Source organism: Macrobrachium rosenbergii, chromosome 25 (genome assembly GCF_040412425.1).
Source record: "Macrobrachium rosenbergii isolate ZJJX-2024 chromosome 25, ASM4041242v1, whole genome shotgun sequence".
NCBI lineage: Eukaryota > Metazoa > Arthropoda > Malacostraca > Decapoda > Palaemonidae > Macrobrachium > Macrobrachium rosenbergii.
In genome coordinates this window covers 41,493,501-41,512,508 of record NC_089765.1, presented here as the reverse complement: position 1 = coordinate 41,512,508, position 19,008 = coordinate 41,493,501, and the positions used below count along the sequence as shown (strand labels likewise).

Here is a 19,008-nt window from a genome sequence, read left to right as displayed (position 1 = left end):
TATTCAGGTCCATATAGAGTAAAAGTAATATCTTTTGCACATGTGATCTAGGCAAATATAACTTTGCCTTGTGCATGGTAGATTTAAGATTTTGTACTTGTCATATTCTGCCACATTTAATCTCACGTACTTCAAAATAAGCACATTTTCCTCATCACATTCTATACAACTACCCTTTGCTGAGAAGCCAGCTAAATTGACTCAGTCATGCATCTAATTGTGTATCCTCTGAAGATATGTGCTTCCTGTTTATTTAAAGGGCAATCTCTTGTAATAAATTTCAGCATAAGCCTTCCATTCACTGCACCAGTGCCCCAGCATTTCTCATTAAACCAAATCCTCTCCCAAGGCTTACGCTAACCATTTTTTTTCATATTTTACTACATTGTGCGCATCCGACAAAGCCTGAGTTCTACAGATCTATAGCCTCCTCTCACTAATCTGGCGGAGAAGCCCCGCCCACCACTGTAACTGCATGGATTGCAGGGTTCGTCAGTATTGTATCTATTTCGAATTTAATCAATAACAAGCATACAAAATATAGCATATCATTACAAAATCTTGATGCAATGTATGAATTTCTATTCTTTCTGCATAGAAACACTTTCTTTCTGAAACACTTGTCATTGTATAAAAAAACGAAGAAAAACAACGAGTGCAACTGTATGCAAAGAAAGGGGAAGTGTGCTGGTCAATGCAACAGCCATTGTTTTGGCGGGATATGGAATCTTTACACTTGTCACCTCATCAGCTGATTTCATTGACGTCAACAAATTTCTGATATTTTTCATCCCATTTGAAGGTAAATACTTACATAGCTTCATATATTTACCTATTTAATTTCCTGTGTAATCTAACACAAAGTAAAGGTGTCTATTTATATTTATATTCGTAATGAGCGATCGGAGGAGGAAGATCAGGTAAGCATTACCCATATATAGGTCTATTAATCATTTTCCCCAGCTCTCCAGTTCCAATCCAGTTGTTAAAGGCCACACGTGTCCGTAGATGGTTGGTAAGGAATGGAAGGTTTGATCCAGTTCAACAAAGCTGGGTAAACTTTCAGAAAAGTGTTAGATATCTCCAAACAAATAAAGTGAAAAAAAACTGGTCTAAAACGAGCCATTTTCTTCCATCCGTTTTGTTTTATTTATTTTTTTTATTTATTTTTATCTTTTTTTTTATCCAATGGCAATATTGAGTACCAGTATAGGATTTTATCACAGAGCTGAGCTAGAGTTACTAGAGTGCTTATTCCATATGTAGTCAAACTCAGAAATCATCGCTAGAATTTAGAATACTTGGAGATAGTTGCGGTTCACAGATCGGATAGGCTATTTACTAAAATTCCTTGGTTAAGTGGTTGAATCTGGAGGAGCCGATTGGTAGCCTCGTATGGGTCTAGTTCCAATAATTGTATAAATCAAAAAATTATATCTCTTCTTTATTTACCCTTTGTTTTATGCGACTATACATTTAAGCAATTATATTATGAGGTTTGTTTATGAATTTATGCGGTTGTATTGTAAATGAAGCTGTAGGCTATAGGCCCATATGTCGTTAACTGCCTTCGTTTGCTAACATTCACTTTTAAATTATAACTTTAACGTTATGTCATTTTAATACATGTCTTTTGGCATATAGGAAAGATACATACATATGACATATGATTTTTCGACATATATTTCCCGATTCAGTATTATTATTACTCAATAAATACATTAAAAACTATAGCCTATAGCTTTTATATTTCCCCTTCAATTAGCTGGAAAATAGCATGAAATTTATGTAGTCCTATAGCAAATTAATTTTGGATCACCTTAAACCAAAGAGTATTGTTCTTACGATTAAACCCAAACAAATTCAAATACAAATTAATCAGTAAAAATAATTATTTGTGTTGTCGCCAAAACAATGGCTTTTCCATTAACCAGCACGCCTCCCCTTTCTTTGCATACAGTTGCACCCGTTTTTTTTCTTCGTGTGTTTTTATACAATGACAAGTATTTCAGTGACAGCAACTATGCAGAAAGAATAGAAATTTATATATTACATAGAGATTTTTGTAATGATATGCTATATTTTGTATGCTTGTTAAGGATTAAATTCGAAATAGATACAATACTGACGAATCCTGCAAGCTATGCAGTTACAATGGTGGGCGAGGCTTCTCCGCCAGGTTAGTGCGAGGAGACTATACTTTGAGTCATTCATTAAGAACAAACCCTAAGTTCTACGGAACACCCTGAATAGTTCATTAAGAACAAACCCTGAGTTCTACAGAACGAATTTGGATCAGTCATTATACACAAAACTTTGAGTTCTTCGGAGCAAAATTTATTTGTTCATCATGAACAAACCCTTGAGCTCTTCAGAACAAAATAAAAGATTCATCAGGCACAAACCCTTGAGTTCTTCAGAACAAAATAAAAGATTCATCACACACAAAACCTTGAGTTCTTCAGTACAAAATTGATTCGTTCATCACGAACAAACCCTTGAGTTCTTTGGAACAAAATAAAAGCACTCATCATGCACAAACATTTGAGTTTTTTGGAGCAAAATAAAAGCATTCATCACGAAAAAATCCTTGAGTTGTTTGGAACAAAATAAAAGAGTTCATTATGCACAAAACCTTGAGTTCTTCTGACCAAAATAAAAGCATTCATCATGAACCCTTGGGTTCTTTGGAACAAAGTAAAAGCTTTCATCAAGAACAAAACCTTGAGTTCTTCGGGACAAAGCTGAATCGTTCATCACGAACAAACACTTGAGTTCTACAAAACAAAACCGAATCAGTCATCATGAACAAAACAAAACCTTGAGTTCTCCGGAACGCACCCTAAAATTGTTCATCATGAACAATATCTTGAGTTCTATGGAACAAAACTGAATCGTTCATCACGAGCAAACCCTTGCGTTCTACGGAACAGACTTGAATCATTCATCACAAACAAACCCTTAGTTCTACAGAGCAAACCCTGAGTAGTTCATCACAAACAAAGCCTAAGTTCTATGGAACAAGACCAAAATCTTTCATAACAAACAACCCCTTTGAGTTCTATGGAACAAACTTGAACCATTCATCACAAACAAAGCCTAAGTTCTATGGAGCAAGATATAAGTCATTTGTCACGAACAAACCCTACATTCTATGGAACAACACTTAAAGCCAAGAGCCTCACCCAAGCCAAGGGAGCCCAAGGACTTCGGCACTATGCAGGCCGAAGATTTCAAACAGGGAAAGACCTGCATAACTGGGTCCTAGAGAGGGCTGATGCTGCAAAGGAGAGAGAGGAAAAGGAAGAACAAGAAAGAGCAAAGGAAGAACAAGAAAAAAGAAGAAGGAAGCCAGGGAAGAACAAGAAAAAGTGGAGAAGGAAGCAAGGGAGGAGTGAGAAAGAAAAGAGAAGGAAGCCAGGGAAGAACGAGAAAGAAAGGAGAAGGAAGCAAGAGAAGGACGAGAAAGGAAGGAAAGAGCAGTGGAGAACAACAAGCAAAGGGCCCATGAGCTACAGGCCACCCAACTCAATGCCACAAAACCCGCTACAACCTCTCCCCAGGCCACCATCAGCGGCGTTAACACCCTGATCCAGCCATGGAATGAAGACAAAACCAAGGCCTTAGCTTGACCACATTGAGAAGGTCCTCTCGACCTACACACCCTCTCCCACCAAAGTGGCACTGATCTTGGGAAAGGGCGCTGCCACATTCTGTCCCCTCACCCCGGACAAGCAGGGAAACTTCACAGGGGTTCGTCAGGCTATCACGAAGGCCTATGAGATCACCCCGAGCACTGGTGATGATGTTGCCAGGTCTGCCGAAAGAGGCAGGCCAAACCTGGTCCACGTGGGTGTACCACAAGACCAGGGCTCTTAAGAGGTAGCTAGAATCCGTAAGTGTCACCACCTTAGAGGATGTCCTTGAGCATTTCAAAATCGAGGATTTCCTCTACTGTGCACCTCCTGCCCTCACCTTTGTACTCGAGCCCCCAAGACGCTCGTCAAGCACTGTCGCTTGATGGATGGCTGGGACACATACCATCCTCACATAAGCTCTCTAGGTTGCAAGATCTGGCCCCCTGCTCTCCCCTTCAGTCAACCTCCACCCAAGAACGAGCTCCCTCAAAAGAAGCTTGTGTGTGGCCATTGTAAAAGATTAGGGCACTCCACTGAATAGCACCACTTGAAGGCTGAGAACTGACCAAAAATACACCCAAAACCCTCAAATGGGGTACGCCCCATCAAGCCAAGCCCAGCCAAGGGGGGACCCATCATAAGCCTGCTCCCTCTTTGGGGGCAATGCCAAAGAAGGACTTTGGCAAGGAGATTTGTCGGGACTGTTGTAAGTAGTCCAGATGCCTGTCCATTCTAGACAGCCTGCCTAATGGATAGGCCTCACAGCCGTAACCATTGTGCTCCTTGACGACTCTTCCTACTCAAGTGCTGGCTAACATCGTGGATGCCGGTTCTGAGATGAGCCGCATCTCACAGAGCCACGTGCCTCCAAGTGACCACATCTGCGAGGATGAGCAGATGATCATCTGCTGGGTTGATGGGGACATTAAGGACCTCCTCACAGTTCGCCTTCAGGTCACTAGGAGCGATTCCTCCCGGGAGAGGGAAGACCTCTTCGGAGTCATCCAGGCCATAGCAACTGGGCTCCCCCTGCTCTTGGGCCAACACCTTCTCCAGTGGAGAGACACCCTGATTCCTCTACGGTGCATGACAGCCATGACCCCCAAGGACCTGGAGGAAGAGGCACCTTCGTCCAGTGTTGACCTGCTGCCTGATGATCTCATCCTAGCCGAAGTGCCGTGGCTGCATGACCAGCCTGGCATTCCTCCAAACGAAACTGTGTCTGACTCTGTGGCCACCCTCCTCATCACGGGGTGGACACCTCCATTCCTGCCTTGAGTCAGGAGCAAGTCATCCAGGCACAGGTGGAAGACGACACCTTGAGGTGCCACCTATAGAAAGCTGCTACGATGGAAGAAGAAATAAAGGACCTAGTTAAGGACAACTTCCTCCTGGAGAACAGGGTACTCTACCGGGTGACCCAGGGAAAAAATTAACCTGCTCACATTTTCCACCAGCTAGTCGTGGTGCCTCCATCCATGCAGGAAGACCTCCTTCGATTGGCACATGATGGTACCAGCGGGCACTTCAGTGTCCCATGAACCACCCAACTTAGCAAAGGCAAGTTCTACTGGCCCATTCTGCAAAGGTCTGTCAAGGAGTTCGTAGCTTTGTGCCCTGTGTGTCAGATAACCGGAAAACCCAATGAAGTTGTGCCAAAAGCCCCTATGAACAACATTCCATCGGGAGGAGTGCCCTTCCAAGAAGTGGTAATCGACTACTACACACCTCAGGGGTGTACCAAGAGCAAGACTGGCAACAATCACCACCATCAATCATCGATCATTTCACAAGGTATCCCAGAGCTATTCCTGTTAGGAGTGAAAACTCAAAGAACACAGCGAAGGCACTCATCCAGTTCTTTTGTCGTTTTGGTTTCCCCTCAACGATTCAGAGTGACCAAGGACATTTTATGTCAAAAGAGTTCACAACAGCATGGCCAGCCATGGTGTCAAACATATTCACTCTGCACCACATCACCCAGAAAGCCAAGGAGTAGTGGAGTGTTTCCACCTGCAACTTTGCTCCACATTAGAAAAGCTTGAACATGAAGGAGGAGCTACCTGGGAGGAAAATCTCCCCTATGCCTTCTCGCCATTTGCCAAGCCCCTGTTGAAACTTTAGGATATAGCCCTTTTGAACTCCTATATGCTCACTCTACTCAGGGCCCCCTCAACATGGGGGCAGACTGGGTGAAGGATCTGCCTGATATGCAACAGAAACTCCGGGCTGCATGGGCAGTTGCCCAAGCGACAGAGGCCACGACTCAAGAGTGGGTCAAAATTCAACGGGATAAGAAGGCCCGATCATTTAACATCAGAGACCAGGTCATGGTCCTTCTGACCGGTGCCACTCACCCTCTCAAAACCCAGTTCACAGGCCCCCATAGGGCACTCAGCAAGCAAGGGGCCCTAAATTACCTTGTCGACTGAGGAAAGAGGAAACCAAATGGCTACTCATAAACCTGCTGAAGTCGTACCTAAATAGAGAAGACCAGAAGACCGAGGAAAGCCCTCCGGCTCCAGGGGTACTGGTAGGCAGCATCACCATAATGCTACCACCCTTGACGAATTCAGAAGTATTACACCACCTGGAAGTCATTACTCTGGGGCTAGACCACCACAAGCTTGGCGAAATGGACCAGCTGCTCAGTGCACACCCGCAGGTAGTCCAGGACCAACTCGGCTGCACCGACCTGGTAGAGCACACTATACACCTGCGGGAAGGTGTCATTCTGATAGCATAAGGATATTACCGAACAAACCCCAAGAAGGCTAAGAGAATCGAGGAGCAAGTACAACTCCAACTCAAACTCGGCCTGAGTGGTCCTCCCTGGTAGTCCTAGTCCCTAAGGAAGGAGGAGGAGACTGGCTATGCATAGACTCTAGGAAGCTGAACAAAGTCACAAAGCCTGAGCCCTACCCTCTCCTGAGGATTGAGACGCACTTGGATAGCCTGGGTAATGCACCCTACCTAAGCAAAATTGATCTTGAAAAAGGATATTGGCAGGTGCCCTGTCAGAGGAGTCATGTCCTCTGACTGCCTTCAACACACCCACTGGTTTCTACCAGTGCAGGGTGATGCCCTTCAGCCTCAAAAACACCCCTAGCTGTTTTCAGAGGCTGATGAACAAGTCCTGGCGGGAATCAAGAACTGTTGTCTACCTCGACGACATCTTAACATATGCCAACACATGGGAGGAGCACCTGCAAATTCTGAACCAAATCCTTACTGTCCTACACCAAGCCAACCTGGTCATCAACCTCAAAAAATGTCAGTTCGGTGTGGCCGAAATAATGTATCTCAGTCACCGTGTGGGAAATGGTAAATTAATGCCCAAGGGTGCTAACATCTGTGCCATTTGGGACATGCCTTGCCCAAGAACAAAAAGGGAAGCTCAGTGATTTTTTGGAATGGTGCAATACTTCCGGCGTTTCATTATGAACTTCGCTGATGCTGCAGCCCCTATCACAAACCTCTTCTGAGGGAAGCAGCCTTTTCGTTACATCCCAAGTGCGAGAAGGCATGTGATCACCTCAAGGCAGTCCTAATTAGCCAATCTGTTCTCCACACACCTGACTACAAACGACCCTTCTTCATGGTGGTTGATGCCAGTGATATCGGCACTGGGGCAGTCATGTTCCAAGAAAAGGATGAGGTTAGGCATCCGGTAACCTACTATTCCAAGAAACTCAAACCAGCTGAGACTATGTATAGCACTATAGAATAAGAACTCCTGGGCATGATCTTAGCAATGAAGCAGTTTGAGTCCTATCATGCTGATCACAAATTCCTGTTAACCGTCTATACATTATCATAACCCTCTTAAGTATCTCACAGCTTTCTGAAACCAAAATAAGATTAAAACTGGAGGATCAAACACATTAAAGGTACAGGTAACAAAATTGCTGATGTCCTTTCCAGGCAGCTCTAAGTAATCACTGGAGTAATAACATGTCACCACACCCGACTCTTCCCCGGCAAAATGTGCCACTCCTGCCAGAGTGAAGGGTCATGTTATGCCTGGTTGAGTTAACATTCACTAAAGCGTAAGACAATTCCTTCCTTGACTCTATCCTTTCCTTGTATTGTAAATTTCGAGTCCCCGACTCGCAAAACCTGTGTAATTACATGCGCAATTGTACATCACGTACATAGATAAGTGCCATGAGGCACCCATGATGCTAGTGCCACATCTGGCATAGTGCTATTGTGTACAAGTACCGTGGCATCACCTAACATAAGCCCATGAGCACTTTGTTGTAATGCCTCGTCAGGACAAATTAACCACATGACTTTAATGTCACAAAGTTAACTTTATCATTAAGTGCATGACTGATTTCAGAATCAATATTCTAAGCCTATTTTGCATTCTTATTCTAATTCATGATCTACTGAGTGGTCAAATACTTTTATTTTGAGTTTGATATAATGCTGCAGTAGAGTAACAACCAGATATATCTAGTAATTGCTTTTCTAGCAGCCCAGTATTCTGCAGTAACATACAGTTTATAAATGATAAAAAACATAATTTGCACTTGATTGACTAGAAGTTTTTTAATCTAAGAATTTAGTGAGATTAAAAAGGGGGAAGTAAGGAGAGAAAATAACTGATTCAGTCAAGTTGACTTATCTGTAGACATTCCCACCTGATTTAAGGTGTGGAATGTCAACTTGAATGGGGAGGTCCCACAAATGTAAGTCACCTTGCCCTCTAAGAGTGCCATGAAGCACCATAGAAACTTAATTTATGTTTATTCAATTGAAACGAGGGTAGTCACATTAATAACATTCCTGACTGACAAGACAGGTTGTGGGAAAACATCACCCCTTCCTGGAAACTTTCTCATTCCTCACCCCTTAAAATAATCTCTTAATCCTCTTCCTTGACCTAGTGACTGTTCGAGCCCTTCTTCCAGGTACCGCCTTTGGGAGGCCAAATCCCCGCTGGAGGCACAGATGAGCTGGTGAAGGAGATTAACTCCAAAAGAGAAAGCACCTGGGCATAACAACAGAATCAGCACGTGGCCAGGGCCTACCACATGGTCTGAAGGCATAGAAAATGGACTGCGAGGCGAGTAGACACTGCCATTTGGAAGGAGGAGAATCATAATCAGCCAAGGTCTTAAAAGGCAGCGCCTGGGTGGCGCTTGTTAGAAACGCCGGTTGTGTAATCCAGACAATTGTCTCTTTCTCACCTGCTCCATCAGAGCTTTGATTCTTCCCATATGGCTACTTTAAGCCTGAGTCTTTCTTTGTGGTGAAAGCCCGTAATTTTTGCCTTCCATACTGGCACTGAAGACGAGGTTCCCTGTCTCTGACGAAAAGGTAAAGTACCAAAAGCGAGGTTTTGAATCAGTCACGAATCTATTATTCTTCTACTGAATTTGTTTTCTTTTCTGAAGTGCGATTTTTCACAAGACCATATTTGTTTAATGCAGTGAGTAAATATCCAAAGTTTCACACATGTATACCAGTGCCTAGAATAGAGTTGCTTTGGCACCTTCTGTGCAACCCCCTCAATTCCTTTAATTACGTTACCTATTTTGTGTCAGTAACCGAATGCATTCTCAATTGCAGACAGAGTTGCTAGCTGTGGAATCAACTGTTCACCCTGTGCTTGTGCCATGGTCATAGCCACTGTCCCTCACCCAACAATGTTCTACGAAGTGGATTTCTCCCCGTCTCTGTTATTGTGTAAATTGGTGTGAATTTAGTCATTTGACAGGAATCTGTTTTACTTGTCTGATTTTCGAAATTTCCCAGTCTTCTGATTTAATTTGTTAAATTTAAATACAAGTGACTAAGTGAACCCAAGTGTTTATCTGCAACTTTCCCTGTTGAAGTAAAGCCTTCAGCTTAGATGCCCTCCCTGTGCTTTTACCTGAGTCACCACCTGTAGTCAGAATTGAAACCTCATGGTAAGTTCCACATTCTTCTCAGGTAAAAATCTAATATATATATATATATATATATATATATATATATATATATATCTTCTTCTTCTTTTAACGTGCTTTTATTCCCATTTTTGTATGGGGTAAGCACGATGATGCCTTCTTTGAAGGGCTTTTTGATTTGGCTTTGGGGTAGACCTGTGGTCTCGATCGGCTGCCCTGCCTGACATCGCTTAGACCCGGCACGTATGTTTCATGTATCATACCCGACCCAACGCCCTTTCTTCCCAGCAGCGAGAAGTTATTGCGCGGGTATGGCGAGAGTTCGAGACGTGTGAGATGTTTGTTATGTTTTTAGAAGGTGTTGTAGTGGCTTTGTTTTGTGTGTGTATTTAGTCTGTAACATCCATTTGCTTTTAAGCAAACCTATCCGTTGATTACATATATATATATATATATATATATATATATATATATATATATATATATATATATATATATATATATAATCGTCTGGACGCTGGAAAGAGAATAATTGTAGAGATCACCATACCTCAGAATTCCAACACATGCAATATTCAGCAAAATAACTTTAATTTACATAAGATTACTAGTGTGTTACTTAAAGCTCATTCAAAATGCATGCAAAGATTATTAACAAAACAAAAACCTCGTAGTATTAGGTTTAAATTTTTCTGTATTCATTTCACATTTTTTGCTTTTAATTACCAACTGACTTTTCAGTAATCATTTATAGATTAGACGAATAACATGTTTTACATTTCATTTACCATCTTTGGATTGTTTACTTCCAGCTACTTATTATTATTATTATTATTATTATTATTTTTTTGCAATATTTTTCACATTTAAGTGTGCTCTTCACACCGTTTGTATCCGAAAGTTTAATTTTGATTAAAAACACGGGGACAGTGTTTATCGTCTTATATATATATATATATATATATATATATATATATATATATATATATATATATATATATATATATATATATATATATATATATGCTTTGATGATCACAGGAAGTTTCACACCCCCGTTTTCCCACATCTGACGAGTTTAAAATAATGTGTTAACAGACATCAACAGGGATTTAAAAGACGAAAAAATATATTCTATTCAAAGAATATAGATTTCTTTTCAAGTAAATTTTGTTCTATAATTGGTTAAGAAATTTCATAGCTTTGTATTCATTTTTGAATATTTCATACCCATTACCCACAGGTAACGTTGACGCTTCATTTCCGCCTGCGCCATTTCACCTCTCACATCCCTCTCATAAGCTATTCCACCAACGGGTCGAGCGAAGAGCTCTTAGTGGGTAAGTTTTTCTCCAGTTCCTTCTATGTATCTCTCTGTCTGTCGGTTCTGTGACTGCCTATTTCCTTCAGCCTTGCAGCTGTGATCTCAGTGCTCTACCGAAGCTAGAAACGGCTGTAGAACACAAGCTGCCGATATGAAATTCTATCTCTTTTGACACATGACTACCATGAAGCGAACAGCCTACCACCACTGTCTACACCAAAGCTAGGTCTACACGCCTCCACTTGCTGTAACACACTTCCTTTATCTAACGTTCCCCCGTTTTTGACAGAGCTCGTTCCGAAGAAGAGGGACATACACGTCTTCTGCTGCAGCGGCGTCGTTGCGGAGGCGATCAGATACCAGCCCAAAATGTTCAAATGGGTCCACTTTGGCGTCGGACTCAACCTGACCGGCCGCACCCTCTACCTCATTAACGATGATGATGTGAGTGGTTTTTTTGTCACTTGATGGCTCTGATTCGGTTGAAGATTTCTGAGTTACTCGGTTAATACGTAAATGAGTATGTATATATATATATATATATATATATATATATATATATATATATATATATATATATATATATGGAAAGTGCATAATCAAAACATTATTTTAACTTTATTATTATTTGGGCAAGATGGAAAGACCATTGAAGAGTCAAGTATTGGAGAAGTTTTGGTAAAATCACAGCAAACTGCTCAGCTTTTGGACTCTCCAGTATCTTCTTCAGAAAGATGGGATAAATACAAGTGTAAGAGACAAGTTTTAAGATCACTTAGAGGAAAAAAGCAGGTTGTGTAAAATAACGTTACCTCAAACAAGGATATCATGACAGGCAGCTAGTGCTGACTGAAAAAAGCTAGGTATATAATAATTTTCTCGCAGATGGGAAAAGGGCATAACACAACGATTGAAATATATATATATATATATATATATATATATATATATATATATATATATATATATATATATATATATATGTGTGTGTGTGTGTGTGTGTATATATATCCAACTGTTCCCAACCTTAAAATGGAATGACCAACACATTGTTGTAAATTAGACTGGCCTTGGTTGTGCGTTAACCATTTATTTCACCAACACCACGAGGGGTAACTCTTGAGACTGCTAAAATTCTGGCGACGATTTTTTGAGCTTGGAATATGGAGAGAAATGTAAAACTGTAATTTGCATTATGTGAAAGACACTGGTAGGACTCCGGAACACTTGCCTTGGAGCATAGAGAGCATGGAAGTTTTCATGGCGGAAACACGGCCATTGCTATACACTGTTGGGATTGTAAAGACGTCAGACGTCTCTTCGTTTTCGCATCAATCACGTCATGCATTGCATTTCTTAATATGTCAAGACTCTCATGTAAATAGTCATGTGTAGAATTTTCTGGCCTTTCCGCCAATATGTATTTCATCATTGTACATTTATTATGTCTCTCAAAATTGCCATTTGTTTGTCTGTCAACAAACACAAATTGCTCAGAGTGTGGGTCACGGCGATCGGAGGTCGGGCACCACGTTTCCGTCCGCACTCTGCCATGTATACCTGCGCTCAGGTAGTAGTAAAATCTCAACTTAGAAAATGGAACACCACAGGGAGGAATACTTAGCCCCTTCCTCTTCAATGTACTAATGGAAAATGTAGCCACAATCACCCTCCCAGAGGGAGTGGAAATTTTCATATATGCAGATGATGTGTGCTTAGTGAGCACACAGGTACAGATCCTACCAAAATATGCAAAATGCAGTAACACAAATTGAAAATAGCTGTACAGATCTTGGTCTAAAAATCAATACAGCAAAAACCAAAATCAATGGCAATTAAACATGACCTAAACCCAAATGAAATACAACTCATGGGTGAACCCATTGAATGGGTAGAAAACTTTGAGTACCTAGGAGTAAATATAAACAAACAACTCTCTCCACGCAAAGAAATAGAAATACTTAAGCAAAAAATCAAATGCAGGCACAATGCCATGAGAAGAATCACCTCTCTAAAACAAGGAGCAGTATACCATGCCCTCAGAACCTTCTACATACAGACAATAAGGTCAACTGTGGAGTACGCAGCACCTGTCCTTACTCACCTCACAAACACAGAACAAAAAAGCTTCGAGGTAATCCAGAACAATGCCTTAAGACTCATCACAGGTGCACCCATGTGGACTAACTTGTGTGTCTTGAGAAACGAAACAAACTTACAATCTCTAACGCACAGAATAGATCAGAGAAACATATCCATACTGCTAAAAACCTTGAAAGGTAGCAGGAACTGCCCACTCAAGAGAGAAATCAAGAAAAACATTGAGCTTCACGAGGAACTAGACCCCCCCAAGACATATGCTGGCGACCTCCTAGCAGCTTTAAGGAGAGTAGAAATGCAAAATCAAGCTGCCGCAATCAAGGAAGACACGCCAATCGCAGAGTACAAAGAACAAGCACCCTGGGAGCCTGAACTATTCAAGATAAACTTTACAGTCCTCCCTGCAAGCAAAGAAGCATGCACTGCTCAACAGCTAAGGCTAGCAGCCCAAGAGGCAATCAGGAAAACTGCAGCCTCAAAGGATGCTGGAGGCTCTCTGACAATGCCTCCACTCTACAAACTGAACTAATTGCCATTGCAAAAGCTCTAGAAGACTCTCAGCATAGGCAGGGAAACACAACAATTCATACTGACTCAAAAGGAGCAATACAGGCTATAACAAAAGAAAAAGCAAAAGAAAACATCAGACTTCTATCAAGCATATGGGCAATCGCAAGCCTCCATCAAGACAGGAACAGGCAAATAACACTAAACTGGATTCCGAGCCATGTGGGAATCCAAGGAAACGAAGAAGCAGATTCTTTAGCAAAAAGTGGGTTGTTACACAGCAACATTGGTATCAAAATCACCCCCTCGCTCACACAACTGAAAAACAAAGCAGCAGCACACTGCCAACTGCAGGAGGAAAGCAAAGTCAGAAGAGCTGTTTTTGGTGGCTCAAAAACCGCCAAATGGTACATGGACACCGTAAACATAAAACCACATAATATAACCAAAGACATGTCACGGGTCCTAGCAGTCATAATCCATCGGCTCAGGCTAGGATACCTGTGCACATGGCGAAGAATAGTAGACAACCCCCAACCATGCAAGTACTGTGAAACAATCCCAGGAGAACCCCTGGAACACTACCTTCTTGACTGTACAGAAACAGAACAGTTAAGAACAAGTTATGAAGGAAATGAAAGAACAGCTACCCAAATAACAAAGCACATACTGACAAACATCCATGAATTTGCAGGCTTCCTATGCTCCTACCCACCACCACGGTAACTTTAAAGAATTCATACCTTTAACCACCCACTCTCCTTCCCAATTCTTAAATCAGACACAACAGACCCGACCCAGACAACAAATCAAAAGCCATACCATTCATCTCTAACTGCTGACTCTTTTAGAAATGACTCCCTCCCCTATCAAAACCACCTTCCATCCACCACAATCAACACCCAACAAATACACAAAACACATACAGACACAAGAATTAGGACCGGACAAGGAATATGGCTTTAGATCACCATGAGCTAGCATACTAGCTACCTGTGCCTACTACTCAATTCTTCTTTTTTTCCATCTGTTGGCCTCGCCCACTAGCCAACACTCACTGCTATCGTACTTTTATCCTCATCTGATGGGTACCTTAGGTTTCAAAGAGGTTGCAACCTTGCCTGTTAAACCTTTTCATTTCAAAAATCACCCCACCAAAATCACTTTCATGCATCATAATAAAGTTTTCATGTAACCTAACCATCTCACAGACTCATCAACATAGAGTTATGGGCTGCTCTAGGAGTAAGAGCCCGTGCTGGCACAAGGCCAGCTAACTCTGAAACAACAACAACATAATAAATAAGTTAATACCCAGTTGACCTTTCTGTCCTCACAGGATAATGAGCATTTCATGTAGTTCAGTTACAGTGAAAGACGGGGAACAGTTTTTTTTTTTTATTATTAATTCCAAACTTATACAAGTAACGGCAAACCTATTCTTTCTCACCTCTTCCCTAAGTTTATACAACTATTTCCATAGTTTAAAACTGTCTGCCTGGTATGAAAATAGCTAAACTATTTCTGTCTCATTCCATTCTTTATGAAGAAGGAAATATGAATTGAGAAAAAGCTTAGGAGTTGGTTGTAATTGTTACCAGTATATCTTCTGTATTCGACTTTTTGATAGTCTGTTAATCCTTTATACTTTTTAGCAGTTTTTCTTCATACAGCACATCAACAAATTCAGTTATTAAGAATAATATATATGGAGATTCATTGGTGTGAAGGGTGGCACACTGCCAGTTTGGTCGGTCATCTCTGGGATTAATAGCCAGTCTTGTTTAATATTTATGTTCCCATTTTAATGTGAGAAACCTTCCATCCTGGTCATGGCCAGTAATGTTACCATTCTGTTCTATTTCAGGAAACTAGAGTCAGCTTAAAGATCGACTATTCTAAAATTGGTATCGGTAACAAGTTAGCAGTGCGAGGAGGTGGACGTTTTGTGCTCGGTCAGAGGCTGTATTCCCCTGAGGGCGGATTCCACGTTCTAGAAACGATGGATGGGGACTTTGCCGATTATAGGCTCTATAACTCGTTCTTGACGTCAAGTGAAATAGCAGATCTACTGAAATGTAAAAATCCATCTCTACCCCGTCAGCCCTTTGTTACTCTTACACATAGTTCCTTGAAGAAAGTTGGCGATATAGAGCTTGGCCAGATAGAATTGGATACAGTTTGCAGCGACCACATCCCTGAGTTTTACTTGTTCTTTTCAGACAAGAGAAATTTCCAGGATGCTCTCTCTCTGTGCCGTAAAATCAAAGGAGAAATAATCCTCCCCCAAGAGCCAGAACTGAATGAGATGCTGTATCACGCTTTCTTGCCACAACGAGAGAAGTGCCAAGATATTTGGACTCACTTCTTCTGGCTTGGCTTTGAAGGAGACTTGAACAACCGAACATGGCACAAGCTTCTTGATAGGAAAGCACCGGAATGGTTTAATTTCCTCTCGTTGTATAGGAGTGTGACACAAGAATATCAATGTGCTGCAACTGTCAGTCATGATCCATACAAATGGGCAGCTTGCCCTTGTGGAATCGAGGCCTGCGTTTTGTGTAACTTCACTACCCACCCAGAACTGAGATTAAGGGGAATGTGTAAGGTCTCTCTCTTGGATAAAAACTATTCTTTTCGAGAAAACGACGAATACAAGCTGGTGTTTGAAGGGGTTTGGCATACCATGATTTTGTTTGAGGATGACACTTGGGTGTTAAGGAGTCGTCTTTATCAAAACATTTCTGGGAGAATGATTCTGAAGACAAGAGGAGAATATCCTGTTGGGGTCCACACATGGGAGCTCAGTGGTGATCGATGTGCGGATAATGAGGTGGGTCGTTCTGCTTTTTATGAAGATGATTCAGTAAGGTTGAATGCACGATGGAGATGGGGATGTAGCAGTACTATAAATGGTAGCAAGGGTTTGGATGGATAGATCTCCGGCTTGATAGTGATACTACTGTTACTGCAGTGCATGGTATCGATTTCAAAGGAAATAGCCTTATGCATAGACATATCATGGTTGAGGACTAAACGTTTCTTTTAGGCTTACCAGTTATTTCAAAATTTACAGGGAAAGTAAATTTTCCATCTATCATGATACCACGTAACAAACAAAGACTGCTGTCTTAAAAATGACAAGAGAAACCATATATAAAAATATGTATAAAATATTTTGGATTGATCACTGCATTCAGGCAATAAGAGTCAAATAGGGAGTGAAACATCTCGGCTTTTAAACATATAAAAGATTTGCATATTTCTTCTTTTGTAAATTGAGTAAACGACTAAATGAATCAAAATTATAAGAATTATTATTGTGTAATATCTAGTATTTGTTAATAACAATCTATTTTGTGTTCTGCTATGAATTAACACAAGGGAATATTATTGGCTGATAGGTGGATAGGCAAATCATGACTACATAACAGTGCTGTATTTTCAGAGGTCAGTAAAGGCATAACATGTCTGACAAGGAGACGTAAAAAAAAAAAGGAAACAATTATGGCGTATATGTAATGGGCAGAACAAACAGAAAAATTATTATATATGAAAATGAAATGAATGACAGGAAGGTCAGACTTCCGGCCACTGAAACAAGACATAAGTATATCTTAGTTAACCAGACCACTGAGCTGATTAACAGCTCTCCTAGGGCTGGCCCGAAGGATTAGGTTTATTTTACGTGGCTAAGAACCAACTGGTTACCTAGCAACAGGACCTACAGCTTATTGTGGGATCCGAACCACATTATGACGAGAAATTAATTTCTATCAACAGAAATAAATTCCTCTAATTCTTCATTAGCCGGTAGGAGAGTCGAACGCTGGAGCTTCTTATGACATTCTGAAAGAGTATAACTACATAATGTCCTGTATCAGCCACAGGATATTTCACATAGATTAAATAAAGAGGGGAAAAACTTAGCAAAATGATTATACGTCATATATTATGGATAATCACTCACCATCATTTCCTACAGTTTAATTGTTATAAATTTAGCAGGTGACTAAAAAACTACACTTTAGGGATGTATGGCGTAAGAAATTTGTTAAGCTTATTTTGCGAGTTGGTAGGAGGGCGTTGTAATCTGGCCGATGATTGGCTTGAGGTGGTTTCTGGTTTTTTGGTCTGGTCACGTTGCTAAAAATTTTGTCGGAATACTATATGACAGACTGAGTTCTTTTACAGTGAGGACAAGTCGAGACCCATCCCTTTTCTTAACAGATTGGTTAGACTAGAGGGGAATATTAATTTGGAAGGGAAGGGAGTAAGAGGTTTATAAATAGATTCCAGTCTTGCAGAGTTGCATAAGATAATAAGTAATAGTTCTTTTTTGTGGTCTTTTTCCGTAGAGTATGAAACAATTTCATTCTCTACTTACCGTGGCAAAGACGTTGAATTTGGAGAGCCTCTAGTTTTTCGTTTTATATCCAAATGCCGGCATTATAGATTAACAATAAACTTTCGATGAAAAAGCTTACATTGAACTGTATTTCAGACCGACTTACTATTGACCTCTTGCAACGTCACCCAGTACACTTGCAACGACGGATCGTGCATTCAGAAAGACGCTCGATGTGACTTGTCGATGGACTGCGCTGACGAAAGCGACGAAATGGACTGCTCAGTGGTTGCGGTGCCTGCCAGATATGCAGAAAAGATCCCCCCGCCAAACGTCTTTGCGGAGCCTTTGCCGGTGAACATTTCCTTCAACATCACCTCCATCAAGGAGTTCGACCTCACTTCGTTCAGCATTGGGGTGGATATGATGATCACCACTAAATGGGAGGATCGTCGGCTCAAGTACAAGAACATCAGGGGCAACTATAAGGTGAATCAGGTGGAGAGCATAGAATCCGTCTGGACTCCGAAGCTCAAGTATCGTGATGGAACGCTCAGCGCTGCTAAACTGGACGTCCACTCAGAAAATATCTATGTTAGCCGTTTGACAGGAGCGCTGCCGGATGATTCTACCACTATACTTGAAGGTAACGTTACATTAGCTCCATGGGATCACTCATTTTCATGTGTTTCTTGGAGGAAGAGGCTGTTTCAAGGAGGTATTTTTATGAAAACAAAATTTTCGTGTTGGCACAGGGACTAGAGGATCATTTAAGCTGAATATACTATTTTAAAAATGGCATTGCTCATTTTTGCGCGAGAATAGCGACAAAAGGATCATTGAAGCCAAAAAGGTCTATCTCTTACAAACGCTGGTAGAACAAAGCACTACAGCTATTTCTATCTTACATCCAGGAATTGGAAATGGTTTTCTCTTTTTCAATGCAATGAACTATTTAGCGGATTGAGCTGTGCATTTACTGAAATGAAACCTCTGTTTAACCAAACTTATTCAAGCAGTTACATCCTGTTGACTCCATTTCCCTTTAAAGTAATATTTTTTTCTTCTTCAGTCTTTTCATGAGTATTTTCTACTTAATATATTGTAATCCCCCTATGCAGTTATCCGTAACACCCTCCTGGGTACCGTATCAGCCCTGATGAATGACTTTTGTCTAGTGATCAGTGGGGT

At 41.1% G+C, this 19,008-nt stretch overlaps 1 protein-coding gene across 3 annotated transcripts in view; it reads left to right on the top strand.

Moving 5' to 3' along the window:
- Window positions 1-705: 705 nt before the first annotated feature.
- The window catches only part of LOC136852604 (uncharacterized), a 33,889-nt gene continuing 15,586 nt past the window's right edge, over window positions 706-19,008 (top strand). Inside the window, exons 1-5 of one of the 3 annotated variants that reach the window (XM_067127482.1) lie at window positions 706-802; window positions 10,782-10,878; window positions 11,152-11,306; window positions 15,337-16,302; window positions 17,974-18,463. In XM_067127482.1, the coding sequence (XP_066983583.1) occupies window positions 11,232-11,306; window positions 15,337-16,302; window positions 17,974-18,463 (1,531 nt within the window). In that variant the 5' untranslated portion in view covers window positions 706-802; window positions 10,782-10,878; window positions 11,152-11,231. The remainder of the gene's footprint in view (window positions 803-10,781; window positions 10,879-11,151; window positions 11,307-15,336; window positions 16,303-17,973; window positions 18,464-19,008) is intronic. The other 2 variants (XM_067127483.1, XM_067127484.1) reach the window with 2 other exon arrangements.